Raw genomic sequence first — 21672 nt, 5'->3', positions numbered from 1 at the left:
AAATACTATATAGCACCTTCAGGAAATACATTCTCATTTTAAAAAATGTACATGTGTGGATCTTTAAATATAAAGAACCCACCCCAAAATGTTAATTTCTATGATCCCTGGATAGAATGTTAGTTTTATTTTCTCCTTTGTACTTTACTGTATTTGCTAAATATTCCATTATGGATGTTGTATTACTTTTGCAATCAGGAAAAAAAATGTTAAAAGTACACTAAAACTAATAAATCAAAATGTAGCTGTGTAAGCCTATTATTTAAACATGGAGATTAACCATCAGAATTTAAAAGTGGTTAAAAGTGATTCCAAGAACTGCAGTAAGAAGGAAGGTGAAGGCAAGACAGTACTTTCCATTCTAAGAGCTTTCAGACAATGTTATTCTTAAAACCAGACATTATTATGGTAAGTTTTTTCAAAAAAAGAAATGAAGGAAAAAAAGAAAGGAGGGGAAGGGAGGGAAGGTGGGATGGAAAGGAGAGAAGGAACAAAAGAGAGAAGTAAAGGAAGGAAGGAGAGAGAAAGGAAAGAAAGGAGGGGAGGGAGAGAGGAAAGGGAAAAAAAGAAAGAAATCAGAAGGAAAGGAAAAGAAAGGAAAGGGGAAGGGAAGAAAAAGAAAAAGGAAGGAAGGAAATGAGAAAGAGAGGAAGGAAGGAAGAAAAGAAGAAAAAAATAAAAGAGAAAAAGAAAACCTGTGGGAAAACTAATGGGGAGAAAACACCAAAAAGCAACAACTTCATTTTATTTCTTCCAAGACTGTCAGTATGGACCTTTGTGAAACCTATCAGCTGAATGCATTACATCATGTTCATTCACACTCCAGAATTCTACTTACGGATGTATAAAATACAACTGGATTTACAGAAGTATTTCCTACCTACACTAAAGGCATATTTAAATTAAAAAAAAAAATCATACAAAACAAAAATGTTTATTTACAAAAATTACAATAATTACAGACAGTACAAACTGAGACCACTTCCCATTACTATGACAGAAGCTACCAGCCTTCACTTTCAAATGAGGGTTTTGTTATTTTGAGATGTGATGCACATTCAGTGATCCACTGCCCTTATTTAAAATGCTTTTCTATATTATTCCAGGGGCTGATTAGTGATAGGTACATGGGTTATTTCCCTCAACTTTTATTTCCAGAACTACTATGTACAAGTCCAACACAACTGGAATATAACAGCATAGGGCATCAATGACATGAGTCATTTTTTTTTCCAGCAGTAAATTTTGATTACTCTTTAAATATTGAGTGGTTTAGAATTGAAACGATGATTTTTGGCTTCAAAAAGAAAGTCCAGTGATTTTTGAGTGGGCTGCACAATTCCACTATAGGCAATATTACCTGGCTTTTTTAACAGGCTCACTATTGTTTAAGGAACAGAATTCCACAGAATTCAACTCTGTCTGAATTTTGTCTTCTATGTTCTTTAATCAGAGTCACTACTACTGCTTGAAGAGTCTGTTGACATAACTTCTACATCATCTTCATTTTCTTTATTATGCCCCGGAGGTTCCAGCAAAAAGTCGTTACTGTGATTCGGTGGTAACATATTCATTGACATGTCATTTGACTGCCAAGGATACTGTGGAGCAAGGACATCTGGAGAAAAGCAAGAAGCATATATAATGACACTTCTACTATTAATTTACTTCTTGATTACTCTTCCCTTCATGCATACAACCTGAAGTAAATATGTCTTTTAAGGCCAGGAATCAAAATATACATTTGGCTAAATTAACAAAAAGCAAATTTATCAAGGAAAAGCATGATATTTTAATAACTAGAACCTGTGTTTTATTTTTTAAAAAATTATGCTTCCATCTAAGTAGCTTTATGTAGTCAGCTGACCTAATTTCTTTTGTAAGACACTTACAATTACAGATCAAATGTTCTTATATATATGTAAATTATATGCAAATATATATTAGGTCATATACTTCTCTCTCTAGATTTTAAATAGCTAATATGTACTCTACTAAGTATTATAAGTTTAAACTGCATGATATGCTTTAAATCACTCTTCTCCCTCAACCCTGAAAACACTTCTTTGCCAGCAGCCACAATGCTGATCTTTGTCAGCAGAGGGCACTGGAGGGACTCTGCAAGGGGAACAGGCCTCTCTACAGGATCCTTCTCACTGCAGTGGTGCTTGTGAGATTTTGGCTGGCGTGCAGGACATCAAGTGGTGCTCAAGTTGCAGTGGTATTAAGTCTCACCATTGCCCCAAAGGTGGCTTCCCAGCAAGGCTCCCTGGAACCCTAGCAGGTAACCTCCTGCTTGCCAGCTCTGGCCTGACCTCATCTAACGTCTCTGCCAGCCAGTGGGCCACAGCTATACCCTCTCCACCCAGGGTGCCATGAAGAGCCTTGGGATGGGGGTGGGAGGAGCCTCTTCTCAGTTGGGTCCTTTCTTGGGTACTCTATCCTGGTCCTAGATGTATTAGCTGCTCCCCCATCTGCTATTATTGTATTGTTTAAAAATAGTTCTCTTTACTCTTTAGTAGCATCATCTTGTTACTAGTTAATAATTCTTTAAATGTTCCTTGTTCATACTGCTGGTGTCGTTTCTGCCTCCTGACTGGGCTGTGACTGGCATATAATACAGTATAATCAAAATGAGAAAAATGAAAAGATATCAAGGGAAACTAATGCACAGTGAGTTCTCAGTTTGTACTTTAAACATGATGTTTACATAGCATTTTCAGTAACACAAGAACATCCTTACAATAAAATGTGAAGCAGAAAGTATTATTTAGGCCATGCTTTTAACATTGTAAAAAATACAAGGCAAAAAATGAAATAGGTAAAATATTAAAAGTGATTGCTCAAAAAAACCCCAAGTTTTTAAACTTTAAATTTAAACTTAAAAAAAAAATTTTTTTTTAATGTTTTAATTATTTCTGAGAGAGAGAGAGACAGGGTGAGCAGGGGAGGGTCAGAGAGAGAGGGAGACACAGAATCTGAAGCAGGCTCCAGGCTCTGAGCTAGCTGTCAGCACAGAGCCCGACTTGGGGGCTCGAACCCATGAACCATGAGATCATGACCTGAGCTGAAGTCGGACGCTTAACCAACTGAGCCACCCAGGCGCCCCTTTTAATAAATTTTTGTTATTAAAACTTTTAAAATGTTCTACCAAATAAAAACAAAAGTCACCTACAATAAATAAAAGATGGGAAACATAAAGGCTAAGAATAACACAAATCTATATGCAGAACTTGAAGAAGGATGAAATTCAGAATAAACTGAGTCTCACAAGTGTGCTATTTTATTTAGTTATTAAAAAGTCTTTAAAAGCTTTGTTATTCATTTTGTTAATTTGGGAGTTTTTCAGGGTGGGTTCACTTTGAATTCTTTAAAATGAACATACATATTTCCTATTCTGTTTATATAGTATATTTTACAACTTTATTTAAAAAGCTATGTGTAGATCCTAATAATAAAACAGAGGCCTAATGCCTAAGGAAAACAACCTATTAACAAACGAGAGAAAAGTAAATTTATTCTAATTTCATAAACTCCAGCTAGAGCAATCTTTAAAGTAGACTAAGTAGAGAGCAGGATAATTAGCAGAAAACTTAAGCTATTAAAATGAGTTGGGTCAGATGCCTGAATGGCTGAGTCGGTCAGGCATCCAACTCTTGATTTCCGCTCAGGTTATGATCTCACGGTTTGAGTTCAAGCCCTGAGTCATGTTACATGCTGACCATACAGAGCCTGCATGAGATTCTCTTCCTCTCTCTCTCAAAATAAATAAACTTAAAAAAACAAATAAATAAAACAACTTGGGTCTAGAACTTTAAACTTGTTTAACAGCCAGATATTCCATCATCATGTCTGAAAAACCTCAGTCTGTTTCAAAGTATTCTTCTGATTAACATTACCTGGCAATCTGCCTGCTGCAAGTGCATCTCCTGGTAAATGACCATTAACACCATTAGTGGAAGGATTGTTCATTTGACCCAATAATCCACTTCTCATCTCTAAATCAGTTGGGTATGGTCTCCGTGGGTCCCCTAAAAAATAGACTGTTTTTAATTCAATTATATACAAAATAAGCATTGATACCTTCTCTAAAGAAGTATAAAACTTCCTTGGTTCACTTTGAAAAACTCAAACTACATTTCAATTTTGGAACAGGAAGGTCATCTTAACTGTTATTAAGAGCGTATTAAAAAATACATGCATTTCTTCTCTAAATCTGCATATACTACTTTCTATACCAAAAAAAGAAAAAAAAAGAGAAAGAAAAGTCTGTCATTTTAGTAATTCCAGATGACAAATTAAGAAAATTATAGTGATTTTGATTCTTGTAACTTACTTGCATTTCCTAGTAAGAAGAAAACAAATAATACATCCTCTGAAGGAGAATAATCATGACACACTTTTTTTTATAAGACAGAAAGGACTGACTGGAATGGTTATTTGAAGGACTGTCTACATTAGAAGTTTTTCTAACCAACTTCTTTGATCTTGTCATTTAAAGACTAATTCCTAGAACTTTGGAAGAGAGTATCTGGAGCCAATGTTCATTTCTAATCATGAAGGCATACTGTTTAGTGTGGGGATGATGAAAACTTGGCAGATTTGGACCAACTTTCTGGTAGTACTTCTTACTCCCTCCAGATCACTTTCCCGCCAAACTGGTAATTTATAAACTACTACTCCCAAGCTACTGATGTTGAGATATTATCTCCCACTCCTCCCAGAAGACTACTGCTCTATCTTAGGTCCCTGCCTTATGTACTGTCAATCTATGTTGCAGTTCGTTGTTCATTTTGCGGCTTCTAATTACTCCTGCTCATTCCAGTCCCCTGTATTTGCTGTTGGGTGCTCAGTGCTTCACCTATATCACCCAAGAGCTGGGACTATCTGCTTTCAGGGCTAGAGCCCTTGAGGAAACCCCAATGGTTCTTAAAAGTGGGCTTCTGGCCAGCCTGGGCATTACGGGCATATAAATCTATAGTTTTCGAATCATCCTGTACTTTTAAACATTAATTTATTATTTTCTTTAAAAAGGAAAGAAACACAGTTCCTGTGGCAATAGCTTTGTAGAAAACCAAACTGATAAAATCCCCGGCCCATATTATTCCTTATAAGATATTAAAGATATGAAAATCACCTAGATTTAAAACCACATATGTCTAGTAGAAACAGAAGTATTTTACCTGGAACCCAGGTCAGTGGGGCGCACACAGCATTACTCGCACTAATCCTATGTGCATATTTAATTATTTCTTCAGAGGAGATGGCACCTGAGAGTTGAGAGGAGAGTGTAGTGTGTTAGTCTAGTAACTTAAAAGTGTATAAACATATACCTCATAGTCACACATCAGACTTAATTTTATTATAAGTAAACAGGATAAGTGGAGTTTCCTACCTTCTCTAATAACTAGTAATATGTATATTGTTAAACTTAAATCATAGAGATTTCCCAACTAAAGAACAAAACATCCAGAAAAATCATCTGACAAAGTGTCAAATTTGGGACATTAGCATGATAATGCCCACTAATCTCTATTATTAACTACCATTAAATATTCTTACTGTTCTGAAAGCATCAGTGAACACAAAGAAAATAGAGGCAAGAGTGTTTTGTCTCCCAATGATATCTAAGCTATTAAATTAGAACAGCAGTTCACACTATAGTCAATTGGTGGCTTCCTTGACACTAAGGATATAAGCAGACCTAAGTAGAAACATGTCCACAATATATTCATTACATTAAAAAAAGTAAGCCACTAAATAATATGTATAGCATGACTTGGTTTTTGTTTTAGAATATATGTACATATGTATTTGCATTGCTCTTGTTCTATCTGTATTAAACACCTTAAAAAAATGGACACATAACAAACATTAGCAGTAGATATCTGAAACAGGAAAAGAAGAAGAAAGAAAACTCTGAGGTGACTAAAGGTAAATCATCTACAAAACCATTAAAAGTAATCAAAGTTTTCATTGTAACTCTCACTTTTAGTACATAAACTAAAATCCAAAATGGAAGTCTTTTAAGGAGAGAAGGACAGGAAAAGGTATACTGGGCTTCTGCACCATTATATGTGCACACACCCCAAAGCCACATCTAGTTCCGACTTCATGACACTCTAGTCCCACTCCGTTTGTCCACTGCATATTCTCTTTCACTCTTTGCAAGATCCATCTTTTCCAAGATATATCTCAAATCCCACTTGCTTCCAGCTCACAGCTGTCTTCCCTTCTCCCAACAACTTTAGACGCTCGTTGTCTTTGCTGCACATTCGGATACATAGCCGTAACTTGCATTTTATTACTGCTTCTTATAACCTGAGAAAGGTGTGATGCCTCCTCAATAATATATAGCTCAGTGCTAGAACCTAGTAGATACTTCACAATAAAAATTTGTTGGAACCATTTCAATACCAGCAAATGATTACCAGTTAACACTCTCATCTGCTTCTTTAAACCAAAACTTGGATTTTTCAGAGTCATTCAGTGTTTCCCACTGTACCAACCTTTTCTTGCTTTTTCTATTGATTTGAGCTTTTCTTTTGCTTGGTAAACAGCTGTTGCCTAATTTGAACATTAAAAAAAGAAACATGGTTATATTCTTAAGTATATCAAGCAGAATTTTTGGCTTAACACAGAATGATTAATTCCATACAAACATGCAAAATTTGGAAATGCCCATAAGTTATTTGTAATGTTCTGAAACACCACTTGGGTATCATTTGTATCAGTTAATGAAAGAAATAATATATTTCATGAATCAGTCTCCATTCACAAATTCTATCACAAACATGCAGAAGAGATTCTGACCACATACTATCCCAAAGCATTCTATACTTGCATTTGGTTCAAAGATAAAATATCAAAATGTTTTTTTTGGTTTACAAGATACATTCTTGGATTGATAATCTTATTCATTTATATATTACCACTACCTCCAAGTTTAATAACTGCTATAATGAAAATACCCACAGCACCCCCCCAAACTGGAAAGATACATTAAAGGGTAAAATGAAGTTAAGCTAGTACATATTTGCATCCTCAACTATAACACACCAGTTATGAGTATGGAGACAGACAGAACTAGGTTTAAGTTCTATCTCTCTACTTTTCACTCTCCCTGGGGAAAGTAGTTATTAATTTTAAATCTCAGTTTCTCCATCTGTAAAATGGAATAGTGGTACTAACCTAGTATAACTGTTAAGATAACTGAGTTAAAACATTTAAAGTGCAAACAAGCACAAGGCCTGATGCACAAGTGCTCAATAAATGTTAGTTGCTATTACCTAAGGCATAAAATTCAATCTTTTTATCGTCTTTGGGTTAACTTTATTTAACTCCATAATTATATTTTTGGATATCTAAAGAATATAATCTGAAATGCAGAAGAAAAAGAAAGCTTTTTTGCAATGATATTCATCAAAGTATTACTTAAAACAAGAAGTTGTAAAACTAAGCAAAATGAATATATGAAAAACCCTTCAGTTTTAATAAATAGTAATAGAAAACCAGTTAGTATCCTACTAATTGCACAATACAAAGTGAATTCCTCTGGGGGAAAAACCCCACAAAACTACGTTGTACACCTGAAACTAATGTAACATTGTATATCAACTATACTTTGATTTAAAACAATTATAAGCCTACTAGAAAATAAAAAAAAAATACATCTGAAACTGAAATGAAATGCAAAAAACTATGAATAATGGCACAGAGGGACTAAAGGCAAGTTTTTCCTCCTCCTTCTACTTTTCCATATTCTCTGAATATCTTTTGATAAGCAAGTTATTACTTTTCTAATGGAAAATAGATTTTACTACGTATTTTTTTAAAAGCATTTACTTGGGGTCGTTTCTTCAGCGGTTAATTTACCCTGAACCACTCAGGTTTCTATTTATTGGAGCCCATTTTGACACATTTTGAAGATTCATCAGGGATAAGGATTCCAGCAATGTCTGGTCCATACGAGAATCAAGCTCAGTTGTTTCTGCAATACTACCCTATAACAATTACATTAGTTAGTATTTAGTGAAATAACTGGGCAAATAATAGCAAAGAAATTGCTTTTTTAAACAGTAGCCAAGAACAAGAAAAAACAAAAACAAAAACTAGAGTCCTTGACATATGCCCAAATCCCACCCACTTTAGAATGGAAGATGAAATAAGTTAATGTGAGTTTTAATCAATTTATATAAAATTGGTACCTATTTCTACTGGTTTCAAGATATTTTTTAAGTTGAATTAAGGATTTAGATTACTAATAACTGAAAAGTTCTATCAGGACAGGATAAAAGTACAACTTCTATTAATTCAATTCAATTCTATTAATTCAACCATGTGAAATCTTTAAATAATGAAAATATGGTTCAAAAGTAATACAAACTACCTTAAAATATTAAGTTAAAAAGGGAATGACAACAACCTTTCATTTAACCAAACTGTCAAGTTGTCACTTTTAGACTTGGAAACTTAAGTTTTCTGCCACTTCAAAATACTTGGAAATAGATTTCTTTTTCAGAAATAAATTAAACAGTATCCTTTTTCTAACCTCATCTTCTATCAACTTACCAGTATTTGTTCTGCTTCCTTTAGCTGTTTTTGTAGTTGCTGAATATCACTGTCTCTCTTCTCTACTTCCTTTTCTAAAACTTGCATTTCATGATGGATTTTTCCCTGATTAAGTGCCAATTTCATCAGTTCTTGAAACTCCCCATCTCTGTGAATTAACAACTCCAGGACCTATCAGATAATAGTTAATTAAAGCAGACAACAGAATATTGAAAAGTTACATTCCAATGAAATAAAGAATCTACATGTAAATTGGCTAGACTATAAAATTTTAACACCTCCAAAGTATTATTCTAATCAATAACAATAAAAATAGCCTACATATGATTATTTTGGAAAACAGATTAATATCAAGACTTTTTGCTTTTTCTAATTATATGCTATTCTTTCATGCAAACAAGAACTACCAATATGCCAAAATGAACAGGTTTAATCATTTCCTAGGAAAGATAAAATTTTTAAGTTTATCCTTAAAAATACAAAACAGTCTGATTAAAAAATAGGCAAAGAAAATGAACGGACATTTTTCTAAAGGCATACAAATGAACAAACGTACATGAAAAAGTCCTCAATATCACTAATTACCAGGGAAATGCAAATCAAAACCACAACTGGATTATCACCTCATACCAGTTACAACGGTTATAATAAAAAAAAAAAACACAAGAGGTAACAAGCGTTGGTGAGGTGAAGAAAAGGGAACCCTCATGCTAGTGGTGGGGATGTTAACTGGCGCGCTCACTGTGGAAAACAGTATGGAAGTTACTTAAAGAGTTAAAAAGAGGATGATCCAGCAATTCTATGTCTGGGTACTTACGCAAGGAAAATGAAATCATTATCTCAAAAAGATACCTGCACCCCAATATTCACTGCAGCATTATTTACAACAGCTAAAATGTGAAAGTAAACTAACTGTCCATCAATATATGAATGGATGAAGGAAATGTGGTATGTATTTTTTTTCTAGTTTTAAGTTCCAGTTGGCTAACATACAGTGTAGTATTAGTTTCAGGTATACAGTATAATGATTCAACCCTTACATACAATGCCTGGTGCTCAACACAAGTGCCCTCCTTGATCCCTTACAACTTCCCCTCTGGTAACCATCAGTTTGTTCTCTATAGCTAAGAGTCTCTTTTTTGGTTTTCCTCGTTTTTCTCCCCTATGATTGTTCGTTTTATATCTTAAATTCCATCTATGAGTGAAATCACATGGTATTTCTTTGACTGACTTATTTTCCTTAGCATAATACTCTATAGCTCCATTCATGTCATTACAAATGGCAAGATTTCATTCTCTTTTTCTAATTTCCTTAAAATATTTATTCATTTCTTGAGAGACAGAGAGAGACAGTGTGAGTGGGGGAAGGACAGAGAGAGAGGGAGACACAGAATCCAAAGCAGGCTCCAGGCTCTGAACTGTCAGCACAGAGCCCAATGCATGGCTCGAACCCATGAACCCACGAACCGTGAGATTATGACCTGAGCTAAAGTCAGACAGACACTTAACCAACTGGGCCACCAGGTGCCCTTTATTTTTTTTTTATGTTACACACACACACACACACACACACACACACACACACACACCATATCTTCTTTATCCATTCATCAATCAATGGACTTTTGGGCTTTTTTCCAGAATTTGGCTTTTGTTGATAATGTTGCTGTAAACACCGGGTGCATGTAACCCTTGAAATTAGTAGAAAATGTGGTATGTGTACACACACACACACACACACACACACACACACACACAGAAATATTATTCAGCCATAAAAAAAGGAAATCTTATCATCATTTGTGACAGTAAGGATGGACCTTGAGGCCATTATATTAAGTGAAATAACTCAGCAAGAGAAAGACAAATACTGCATGATCTCCTTTATAAGTGGAATCTACAGGAGATAAACTCATAGAAGAAGAAATCAGACTGGCGGTTGCCAGGGGTGGAGGTGGGCAAAATGGGTGAAGATGATCAAAAGGTACAAATTTCCAGTTATAAGATAAATAAGTTCTGGGATGTAATGTATAGAAATGGTGACTATAGTTAATAGTATTGCATTGTATACTTGAAAGCTGCTAAGACAGAAAATTTTTGCAACTTAAAAAAAGTTCATAAAAATGTACAGGAAATGGGGCGCCGGGCTGGCTCAGTTGGTTAAGAGTACGGCTCTTAATTTCAGCTCAGGTCATGATTTCACAGTTTTTAAGATCACACCCCGTGTCAGCCTGCTTGGGATTCTCTCTCTGCCCCTCCTCCACTCAAACACTCTCTCTCAAATAAAAAATAAACTTAAAACATATATATATATAAAATCATACTAAACCGGTAACTTCATTCATAGTATTGCTTTACAATGAAGATGGTTTAAAAAAGAGCAATTTCCAAAAATAGTAAATAGGTAGAATGCAGATACAACCTTTGGCCTATGAAGGTTAAAAAGTATAAAAGAGAAAGTCTGGGTCCAAATCTCTAGTCCTTCGTTTACCAGGGATACAGTAACAGCACCTTATCACATAAGGTTATTGTGAGGATTTATGATATAATGCATGCAAAGTACACACAGGAAGAGCTCAATAAAGGCTAGCTATCATCATCACTACCCTATGAGAGAATTAAGATGCAATCTTAAACACCCTTACTTTACTGTGCTAAGTAGAGAGTAATACTTCAAGAAAGGAAATGGCTATCAAAAGCCATTTTAAAATCAAAATTTTAAACTGTTAACAAAAATTTGTTACAGAGTAAAAAGTATAGACCTGCCTCTTCAAGTTCCTTTTGATATGAAGTTCTTCTCAGTTTTATAGGACTTCTGATTCAACAGACAAAAGACTGAGCTATATCCTGTCCATGTAATTAAAAGTATTTAAATAACAGAAAGCTTCTTCTACAAAAAGTGTATTCTACTTAATACACCTACAATCCTCATTCTTTTTAAGTCACAAGAGAAAGCAGTGCTTGCACTTCTATAAATGCATATTTAAAAAGTTATTAGCCAACTTGTTTCACAACAAGTTTCAATAGGTTTACAGTTTGACCTATACTGAATACTACTATAGAGAAGTAAAAATTCTTTGGAGATTTTATTGTTGAGTAGAGAAAAAGTATTCAACTGAAGTCAGATCTCGGTTCTAGTTCTATTCATCCATCATCCTCTAGTTCACTTACCCACCCTGGAGCTCAAGCTCTTTTATAACACAGGAGGTTATAAAGACCACTAAGGTCCCTTTTAAGTAAAGTTCTACATACATGAAAATATGAATACTCAAATAAAATCATGGCTAAAAACCTTTCAAATGGGCACATCCCACTAATACTTAACAGTTTCAATGAAGATTCACAGTACTAAGTATAACGTTTAATTCTGTTCTGGGGTGGTGATGGTAACTATCCACCATTACCAAGCTCTCCCTATGTATACTTAATACATGCAGTATATGCAGTATACTAAATCATTTAGTATATGCAGTATACTAAATCCTCACAACAACCTGTGACAAGGTACTGTTCTTTTTTTTTTTTTTTTAAGGACAGAACTGTTAATTTTTAAAAAGTGTAAGGAAGGTTAGTGCTGATGAGGCAGGTCTTAATTATGACCTACTGAATCATCTGTGTGTCTGGCTCATAGCAAGCATATAATTGCCTACGAAGTAAAATTAGAACTTATATTTTGTTTCGCTTATTTTGTAATAAATTCTTATTCAACTTCACAGGTATTTACCAATAAAGTATCTGAGACTGGCATTCTTCTATTACCATATTTCTCTATAAGCTATTCTAAAAACAAAATAAACAACATACAAGGAACAACTTTAATATCCCTAAAATTACCAACTTTTATTACCTGTAACCTTATCTAATTCCCCTTTCTTCCTGAGGGGATTAATCCTTGAAGAAAACAGTTTTCTGGTACTTCTCTATCGATAGTCAATCAAATTTCTCTGCCCTCAAAACATAAGATAAAACTAAGACAACAATGGGGTAGAAAGTAGAGATGTTTCCTGTCTCACATCCATCTGTTTTCTCTTAAAAATTTTTCTAAATTATGGTAAAAAACACATAAAATGAAATTTACCCTCTAAACTTCTTTATAAAGTTTTTGGGTCAAAAAAAATCCCATTGCAGAAAATTACAAAGCACAGAAAGGAATAAAGAAAGTAAAAACTACCTATAAACCTAACATCTACAAAATAACTTCTATTAATAGCTGTATGCTCTTATTTCTATTCATTTTCAAGTTGCATTAGGGGGACAAGCCTATAATAAAAGGTTTATGAGAACATTAACTTTTTTGATTCCAAATATTGTTTTTTTTTTTTTTAATGTTTTATTTATTTCTAGGAGAGAGAGAGAGAGACAGCGTGAGCAGGGGAGGGTCAGAGAGAGAGGGAGTCACAGACTGAAATAGGCTCCAGGCTCTGAGCTGGCAGTCAGCACAGAGCCCGACGCGGGGCTCTAACCCACGAACCGCGAGATCATGACCTAAGCGAAAGTCGGACGCTTAACCGACTAAGCCACCCAGGCGCCCCGATTCCAAATATTGTTTTAATGTCCATTTAACAAGGCTTTGCTGGTTAATTAAAAAGACAAAAATGAATAAATGTGTAACTAGAATTATAAGAGAAAAAGAATACTATTAAACCCTTAGACAACTATTTCCTTCTTAAGCAGCATTACCTTACATAAGAGATTCAAAGAAAATACCAATTTAAAAGTTGTAATTAATAATTTAATAGAATTCAATCTTCCTATATTCAAACAAAGTAAATGTAAATAGGAAAACTGCAGAAATAATGGGGATTTCTTGGAATTTAAAACAAAGCCACTTACCTGGTTTTCCTCATCAGGTGGTAACAACTTTTGGTTTCTTGAAATTGCCAGCATTTCTATAAGTTCTCTAAAAAAAGAAAAACAAAAAATAAAACAATCTTTGCAAAGTAAATACAATAGAAGCCTTCTCAACTATCTACCTAACTGACTTCATGGTACCCATAGCACACTGAGTATTCACAGCCACTGCCCCACAGTGACAGTGCACTTGGGCTCTCAACAGCTGCAAGACTCAGGTGTGATTGTTACCAGATACATTTATGCACATTTTGTTTACTAGTGTAATTACAGAAACTAATATCCATTACAAAAATACCAATGAAATATAACTGCCAACAGAAAAGAGTTGTTTCTATAAACTGAGGTGAGTGCTTGGGAAAGACTTGAGAGATGTCTGCAAAGGCCTACTTCAAAGAAGCAGGGAAAGTCATACAAATTCAGCAAGAGTTGGCCCTAAGACTGCTTGATGAGCATCTAAGTTCTCATTTCACTTTATCACTTTTTTTTTTAATATTTTTATTTATTTCTAGGAGAGAGAGAGACAGCGTGAGCAGGGGAGGGTCAGAGAGAGAGGGAGACACAGACTCAGAAACAGGCTCCAGGCTCTGAGCTGGCAGTCAGCACAGAGCCTGACGCGGGGCTCGAACCCACGAACTGCGAGATCATGACCTAAGCGAAAGTTGGACGTTTAACCGACTAAGCCACCCAGGCGCCCCATCACCTTATCATTTTTTAAAAGTAATCTCTACACCTAACATGGGGCTCAAATCCACAATCCTGAGATCAAGAACTGCATGCTCTACTGACGGAGCCAGCCAGGCACCCCTCATTTCACTTTAAAGAAACAAACTAGAAACTGTAGACTTTGAATTATGGATGGTTTATGTAAGAAAAGCTCCTACATTCAGCAATTGGCCATGCCCCTTCATTTACATATCACCCATGCCTGCTTTCCCAATATAATGGCACAGTAGGGTAGTTGCAGCAGAAAATTTATGGCCTGCAAAAACCAAAAATATTTATTATCTGGCCCTTCCTCTACAGAAAAAGTTCTCTGGCATCTGTCTTAGATGAAAACATCATATTTTCAAATATAAGTTTATATGCTTTAAGGTAAAATAAAATAATTAAGTAGATGGAATTATTTTTTAATGATTTAAAGATTTTTTAATGTGCCTCAAACTCACAAACCATGAGATTATGATCTTGAGCCGAAATCAAGAGTTGGATGCTTAACCAACTGAGCCACTCAGGTGCCCCAACTGAAATTTTTATATTTTTAATAATGTTTATTTTTTGAGAGACAGAGTGTGAATGGGGGAGGAGCAGAGAGGGAGACAGAATTTGAAGCATGCTCCAGGCTATGAGCTATCAGCAGAGTCCCACATGGGGCTTGAACCCACAAACTGTGAGATCATGACCTGAGCCGAAGTCAGACACTTAACTGACTGACCACTCAGGCACCCGTGAATTTTTTAATTAACTGAACAGGTATCAACTATAAGGAATTCTTACATATAAGAATTTCTTTCTGTAATGCACATTTACTAGATATACCAATTTTCCTATATGAAATTAGTATAAACGTCAGTATAAAATATATTGCAGGTAGTGTCTATATATTAGTTTCAAATTTGCTGATACATTGGACTCTAGAAATTATCCAAGAGGGACAGCTGCACAATTACCTGACACCACCAGTCAGCCCCAGTGTTTGTACCTTCTTGCTGGCTGCTACGCTATTTTCACCTTCATATTTCCATCTTCCTATGGCTAGCTTCATACTATTTTCCTGGATGGTGCCAATTGGACCTGACCTTTCCCACTGCTAGTTCTCATACCATTATGTATGAATTAATTTGCTAATTAATGAAAAAAGGGGATATGGCAATGGAAAAGTCTTCATTCACCCACTCATTAAATATTTCTTGAGTGCCTATTATGTGCCAGGCACTTTCTAGACGCTTGAGTTATAAAAGTGAACAATGGAGGGGTACCTGGGTGGCTCAGTTGGTTGAGCCTCTGACTCCTGGTTTCAGTTCAGGTCACAATCTCACAGTTCGTGGGAGCAAGCCCCGAGTTGGACTCTGTGCTGATAGCACACAGCCTGCTTGGGATTTTCTCTTTCTCTTTCCTTGGCCTTCTCTCTCTCGCACGCATACACACACACTTTCACTCTCTCTCTCAAAATACATAAACATTAAAAAAAAAGTGAACAATGGAATTTAAATTCTAATACAGGAGACAAGAGTAACCAAGAAAACAGGTAAATAAAACCAGGGTTATAAGGGTTGGGAAGAAAATAAAGCAGAGTGTTAGGGAGTGTCAGTGAGTTGGTCTGGCTACTTAACTGGGTAGGGTCAGGGAAGGATTCTCTAAGTGAGAGAAGCCAGCCATGAGGGAAGAATGCTTGTAAAATGTCACAGCTAGTTCAGGGGACCCAAGATGGCTTGAGGAAGTGTGGTGAGAACATAGTAGGCAACTGGGGAGCAGGGTACAAAATAAGGGTAAGAGTAGTGAGGGAGGGGCCAGACTACTGTGTTAAGTCCATGTAGGTCTTGGTAAAGGATCAGTATTTCATTCCAGGTACAATGAGAATCAACTGGATCACTTTAAGCTGAGAAATGACATGACCTGATTTATGTTTTTAAAACAAGCTAAGCTATATGGAGAACAGATTGTAAGAGGGCTAGAATGGAAATCAAGTTAGGTGGCTTCTGTAGTGTTCCAGGCAAAAAAATGACACTGGCTTTGACTGGGTCCTTGTCACTAGGATTTAGTAATGGAAACAGGTGAAACATGTACAGACTCAGAATATATTTTGGAGGTAAAGCTGACAAGACTTATTATGGATTACATGGACATTTCATGAATGCAGCATGTTATATGAACCATTTTTCTGTACCCCATAGATGAGATATAAACACTTAAGCATCTCTGATCTACAAGAAGGCTGGTTTTGGGGGGTGGAAGAGGTGGGCATGGGGGATATGGTGGGAGATGTGGAGCGGGACTTTTTCTGCCTTTCTTGCAAATCTGGGAGTATAAATCCACAGAAAACCTTAAAAGGGCTTGCGTTAGGCACAGGACTACAGGGGGAAGGAGAAAGTTGTAACACAGTACTGTTCAGTACTAGAACATATAGAACAAAGTGGAAACCTCTGTCCTCCTCAATGGTTAAAAGAGGCTGAAGGAAGCCCTGAGCCCACTCTCTGGTTACAGGTGTGAGACACAGAACCCTCTCCTGGTGTAGAAGAAGCTGTACTCCTCACATATCAAATTAGAATCCATCCACAATTCCCCTGAGAAATATAATTTAGATGGGGTTAGACTGAATATTAGTGGTACTACACTTCAGGTAAATTATAGGTATACAGAATTAATAGGCTGCTGTGGAAACCTCAAAACTCCTATCAAGATGGTTTGTGAGGGACAATGAGTTCTGAATTACAAACACATTAAGAAAAACTTTTAGGGGCATCTGGGTGGCTCAGTCAGTTAAGCGCCTGATTTCAGCTCAGGTCATGATCTCGCCATCCATGAGTTCAAGCCCCACACTGGGCTCTGTGCTGAGAGCTCAGAACCTGAAGCCTGCTTCAGATTCTATGTCTCCCTCTCTCTGTCCTTCCCTGGCTCACACTGTCTCTCTCTCTCTCTCATTCTCAAAAATAAACATTAAAAATTTATTAAAAAAGAAAAACTTTTAGATTACAATGTTTTTATTTTTAAAAATTCATCCAAAGACTATCTCATTCTATCACATTTTCCAAAGTAATAAAATATACTAAAAAGGTATATAATCAGGTAACAGTCAAAAACATATCCTAAGTTTCAAACCTACTAGTTTTTAGTCAAGAGGTTATATTAGTGAGTTTTCTTTTCATTTTTTTCATAACAAATGCAAAGAAAAGAAAAATTGCACTAAGAGGATAATGACAAATTTCACAGATTACAGAATCAGTGTATGTAACTATATGATCGCTAACATAATGGGAGTTTTTCAAAAGCCAATCACAATGGAATAGGCTCACTCTGTGAAGTCTTCATGAGTCCTAGGTGGCAAACCACAAAGTGACATCTCTAACACTACCACGGCCATCCATCTCCAGGGTCATAAAAGATAAATTTTCATTTACTTACTGTCACCTAGTCTTTCTTCTTGTTTTTTCAATGTTTGTTTATTTTTGAGTGAGAGAGACAGAGTGTGAGTAGGGAAGGAGCTATGAGAGGGGGAGACACAGCCTGAAACATGCTCCAGGTTCTGAGCTGTCAAGCACAGAGCCTGACGGGGGGCGGGGGGGGGGGGCTCGAACTCACAAACCATAAGATCATGACCTGAGCCAAAGTTGGACGCTTAGCTTAACCGAATGAGCCACCCGGGTGCCCCACCTAGTCTTTCTTTAGAGATGAATAAATAACAGCAGATTAAGTCATGAGAAAAATCAGAGGATAAGAAAAACAAACTTTTAAGGCAATGGTTATTACCAGGGTGCAGAGCACATCAAGAAAGATGAAGCTTATCTCCCATTTGTCAAAAGATTCAGTGAACGCTACAAATCAATGAGAAATCAAAGTGGCAATCCTGGGGAAAGGGCAATAGGAAAACTACAGCTTCTTTTAGAGAAATCAAAAGAGAACTCAGCACCTTGACAAGTCATGCACAACTAGAAAGCTGAAGGAGGAAGGTTTCAGAGACAAAGGTTTCAGATTCTTGAGGAAAATTTAAATGATCCACTACTCCAGGGGGTCATTGCATTTCCTCGAACAGAAAATGCTATACTCAGTAATCAAGGAAAGAATCAAATAGAGAAGATAAACTGTTCAATTCTAGCTAGATACAAGAGAATCTCAATTTAGTCTCAAATTTAACACAGTTGATATAAATTACTTAATTATGCTATCTCAGGTGAAGAGTACATGACTATCATGTACACGCACTGCTGAAGGTACTGACACCATCAGGAAAACACACCTTAGATATATAACCAAATAATCCAGGAGCAAGATCTTAAGAGTGACTATGGAGTTGTCCAGTGTCAGGAGAAATGTTCATAGACCATTACCTTGGACGAATAGGTTCAAAAAATCGCAGTGCCCGAACTTGCTGTGTATAAACTATATACTAGAGTCACAAAATAGACAAATTATGTTACAGCAAGTAAACTAGGAAAAGAAATGAATTTACTGGGCTCCAGAGGAAAAGGGTGAGAATAATTCACTGACTATATACTAAGGCAAAGATTTGAAATTCTAAGACTGAGAGGTAGTCAGAAAAAAAAGGCAGCAGCTACTACTTCCCAAAGGGGGTGTCACTTCTTCAGAAGTCAACATATTCACAAAGTGGCACATTAAGTGACACATTTGGTCTCTATCTCACCAGGCATAGGGAACTTACCAAGTATTTCAAAGCCGAGAAGTGATACGAGATGCTTTTTAAAAAGATAGCTCTGACCTTGGGCAATAGAGTTCGATAAAGTGCAGAAGCACAAAGAAAAATAAAACTTTCGGGAGACTACATTAAAAAATAGTTACGACAGTGGGGGTGGTAACCAGAAGTCAAATTTGCACAACGTTTTAGGAGGAAGAATCAAAATAATTTTAATATCCAAGTGAAGGTGAGGGAGTTAAAGAAGGCCTCAACTTGACAAACTACCATGAACCATGGCAGACTAAGGAGAATGGCATCCTATTTCTACCTCTTCCACACACGCTGCACTCTGACCCTCCCAAACTTGCAAGTATGGAAGCACCACCAAGTCGTGCGTGCTCTTGCTTCCAAGCTTTGGCACATGCTGTTCCAGCTACCTGCCGCCTACTGAGTCTGGTGAACTTATTCCTCCCGTGCAGTCCTTTCTCCAGAAAGCCCACCCTGCCTACAACCGAGACAGGCACCGAGTCCTCGGGTTCCAGTATCCCGCAGTGCACGACTCTGTAAAAACAGGCTCCGCACCCGGTCACTGTTTACGTTCGTCTCTTCCCCTTGACACTGGGCTCCTCCCCGTCGGAATCCAGTCCCCCAGCCCCTTCACTACCTTCTCCCAACGCCTAGGACCCAGGGGGAGTTCCTTAAGTGTCTGTCGAGTGTCCGTAGACGAAGGTTCTCGCACCGGGCGATCTCTAAGGTCCGCTACGATTCTGACTGTGTCGGGGTTCCAGAGTCAGTGTCACTATTAAAATGTCCTCTAAGGCGAGGGTGGGAATTCCCGTCTCGGTGTCTTGGAGGGTTGCGGACCTCAAGTGCACAACACTTGTGTACGGTCTTTGGGAGCGAGGCCTCCCCGCCGAGCCCAGGGAACGAACACCCAGGCAGGCCCGGAAGACTCCGGGCCCAGCCCGGCCAGGCCCTCAGGCCGACGGCATTACCTCGACAAGACCTCCAGATCTTCTAGCGCAGACAGGAGCCGCTCTCGCGTGCTGTTACCGCCGGCCGCTCCGGAGCCGCCTGCCGGCCGCTCCTTCTCCTTCTCCCCACTCGAAGACGCCGCCATGCTCCCCACAGGCCCGTAGCCGCGACTGCGCAGCTGAGCACTGGGGAGCAGAGGCGGGCTCCGGAGGCGGAAGCAAGGGTCACGGAGGCGGGGGGAAAAGAGGCCAGTCCACAGCGCCCTCTATGCTCCTGGAGATGAACTGCGGGCGGCGGCGCCGTCGGTTGGGCCAGCGAGTTTCTCAGTCTAACCTAGGGAGAAGAGCCAGGGGACCGGAAGGCGCAATGCGGTCAGGTTCTCCAGCGCCTTGTGGTTTTCACAAGGAATCGGAAGCTCAACGAATTTTAAGCATTTGGGGAAATTGCATAATGACCCACCTCTTGTATCAGGTTCTTTGTGAAATGGACTGGTCTCAGTTATTGACCTATCTTTAATCTGCATCCCTGTGATGCTAACCCCACCTTCCTGTTTGGCCTCTCCTGGAGATTGTAAGCACTTTAAGACGGGAAGCATAACCTGTCTTTTATTCGTTATTGTGGTAAAATACACATAACATAAAACTGACTCTTGTTAACCGTATTTCAGTGTACAGTTCAGTGGCATTAAGTACATTCGTGGGGTTATGCTACTATGACCACCATCCGTAATCTCTTTCCATCTTGCTAAACTGTAATGCTGTGCCCATTGAACAGCAACTCCTCATTCCGTCCTACCCCTGGAGCCCCCGACAGCCACCGTTCTACTCTCTGTCTCTATGAGTTTGACTACTCTGGGGACCTCATATAAATGAAATACTACAATATTTGTATTTTTGTGACTGCCTTATTTCACTTAGGGTAATGTCTTTCACTTTCATCCATGTTTTACCATGTGTCAGAATTTCCTTCCTTTTTTGTTAATATGTAGATATGACGTTTTGCTTATCCATTTGTCCATCCATAGACACTTAGGTTGCTTCTACATTTTCATAATCCATCTTTGTAATCGTGTATCTCCCAACAAAATGTTTTGTTCATTGATCAAGATGACTGTTGAAGTGAATGACTCAATACAGGATGTAAGTGGCAGTTTGTGAAAATGGTTTACATAATTGATATAACACACTTTCCAAATTAAAGCCCAAACTCCACCTTAACCCACTTTTCCTGGAAAGAACAATGTAGTCGGGGACTTTCCCTACCTGGAAAACCTAAAGTTACAACAGTATCGGCAGTGCAGATTCTATACCAGGCCAAGCTGTGGTTTTAAAAGATGAGATGGAGAGATGTCACCTACATATGACAGCTGGGAGTGAGGCCGGGGTACCTTATTTCATCGCCCTGTCCTCTGGTCTGTTCTTTCTGAGGTGCTGAGCTGCTTTCCACTGGGCTTCAGACTTGAGGATTTTCTCAGGGACTCATGCTAAAAGAAAAAGAATATTTATGACAACTGTTCCATAATCCTGAATGCTGATTTATTCACTTACGATGAAAAGTAATAGAGCCAGGCACAATTTCACTTATAGACAAACCTATAAAGGAAAATAATTTATCACCAGAATGTTGCTTGGTAAACTTGGATTAGAACAAATGAAGATAGATTTTAAAAAATTAACTAGTGCAATCATCGGGATTTGTATCTCCACACATAGGGATGTTTGTATTAAGGTGACTGGAATATTTGTGTTCATAGGTCAGGGCACTTTCTTCTCCAGACAGTGCAAGAGACCTGTGGACACTTTTTGTTTTCCAACCATCCCCCTACTGCTGCTCCTGGCTAACCCCTTCTCTTTTTTATTTTTTTAAGTTTATTTATTTCTTTTGAGAGAGAGAGAGAGAAAGAAAGCACAAATTGGGGAGGGGCA

At 37.5% G+C, this 21672-nt stretch overlaps 1 protein-coding gene across 1 annotated transcript; it reads right to left on the bottom strand.

Annotated features, from left to right (window-relative positions):
• Window positions 1-728: 728 nt before the first annotated feature.
• Window positions 729-19949, bottom strand: MED4 (mediator complex subunit 4). The gene is made up of 7 exons (XM_039218033.1): window positions 19768-19949; window positions 13405-13471; window positions 8572-8742; window positions 6510-6567; window positions 5184-5270; window positions 3900-4031; window positions 729-1618 (listed from the first exon to the last, which is right to left on the bottom strand). Exons 1-7 carry the CDS (start codon window positions 19890-19892, stop codon window positions 1446-1448), a joined length of 813 nt encoding a protein of 270 aa, XP_039073964.1. The 5' UTR covers window positions 19893-19949; the 3' UTR covers window positions 729-1445.
• Window positions 19950-21672: the final 1723 nt, after the last annotated feature.

Source organism: Hyaena hyaena, unplaced genomic scaffold (assembly GCF_003009895.1).
Source record: "Hyaena hyaena isolate Hyena2069 unplaced genomic scaffold, ASM300989v1 scaffold_728, whole genome shotgun sequence".
NCBI classification, from domain to species: Eukaryota; Metazoa; Chordata; class Mammalia; order Carnivora; family Hyaenidae; genus Hyaena; species Hyaena hyaena.
The sequence above is the reverse complement of the archived record's forward strand: the minus strand, read 5'-3'. Positions and strand labels throughout refer to the sequence as shown.

Excerpts from the sequence above, each read along its gene's own strand:
- MED4 (XM_039218033.1), bottom strand. The coding sequence starts at position 19,892 with ATGGCGGCGTCTTCGAGTGGGGAGAAGGAGAAGGAGCGGCCGGCAGGC. Across the intron at positions 8,743-13,404 it reads CACCTGATGAGGAAAACCAG|GTCCTGGAGTTGTTAATTCA; the intron begins GTAAGTGGCTTT and ends ATTATCTGATAG. Across the intron at positions 6,568-8,571 it reads AGGAAGCAGAACAAATACTG|GCAACAGCTGTTTACCAAGC; the intron begins GTAAGTTGATAG and ends TGTTCAAATTAG.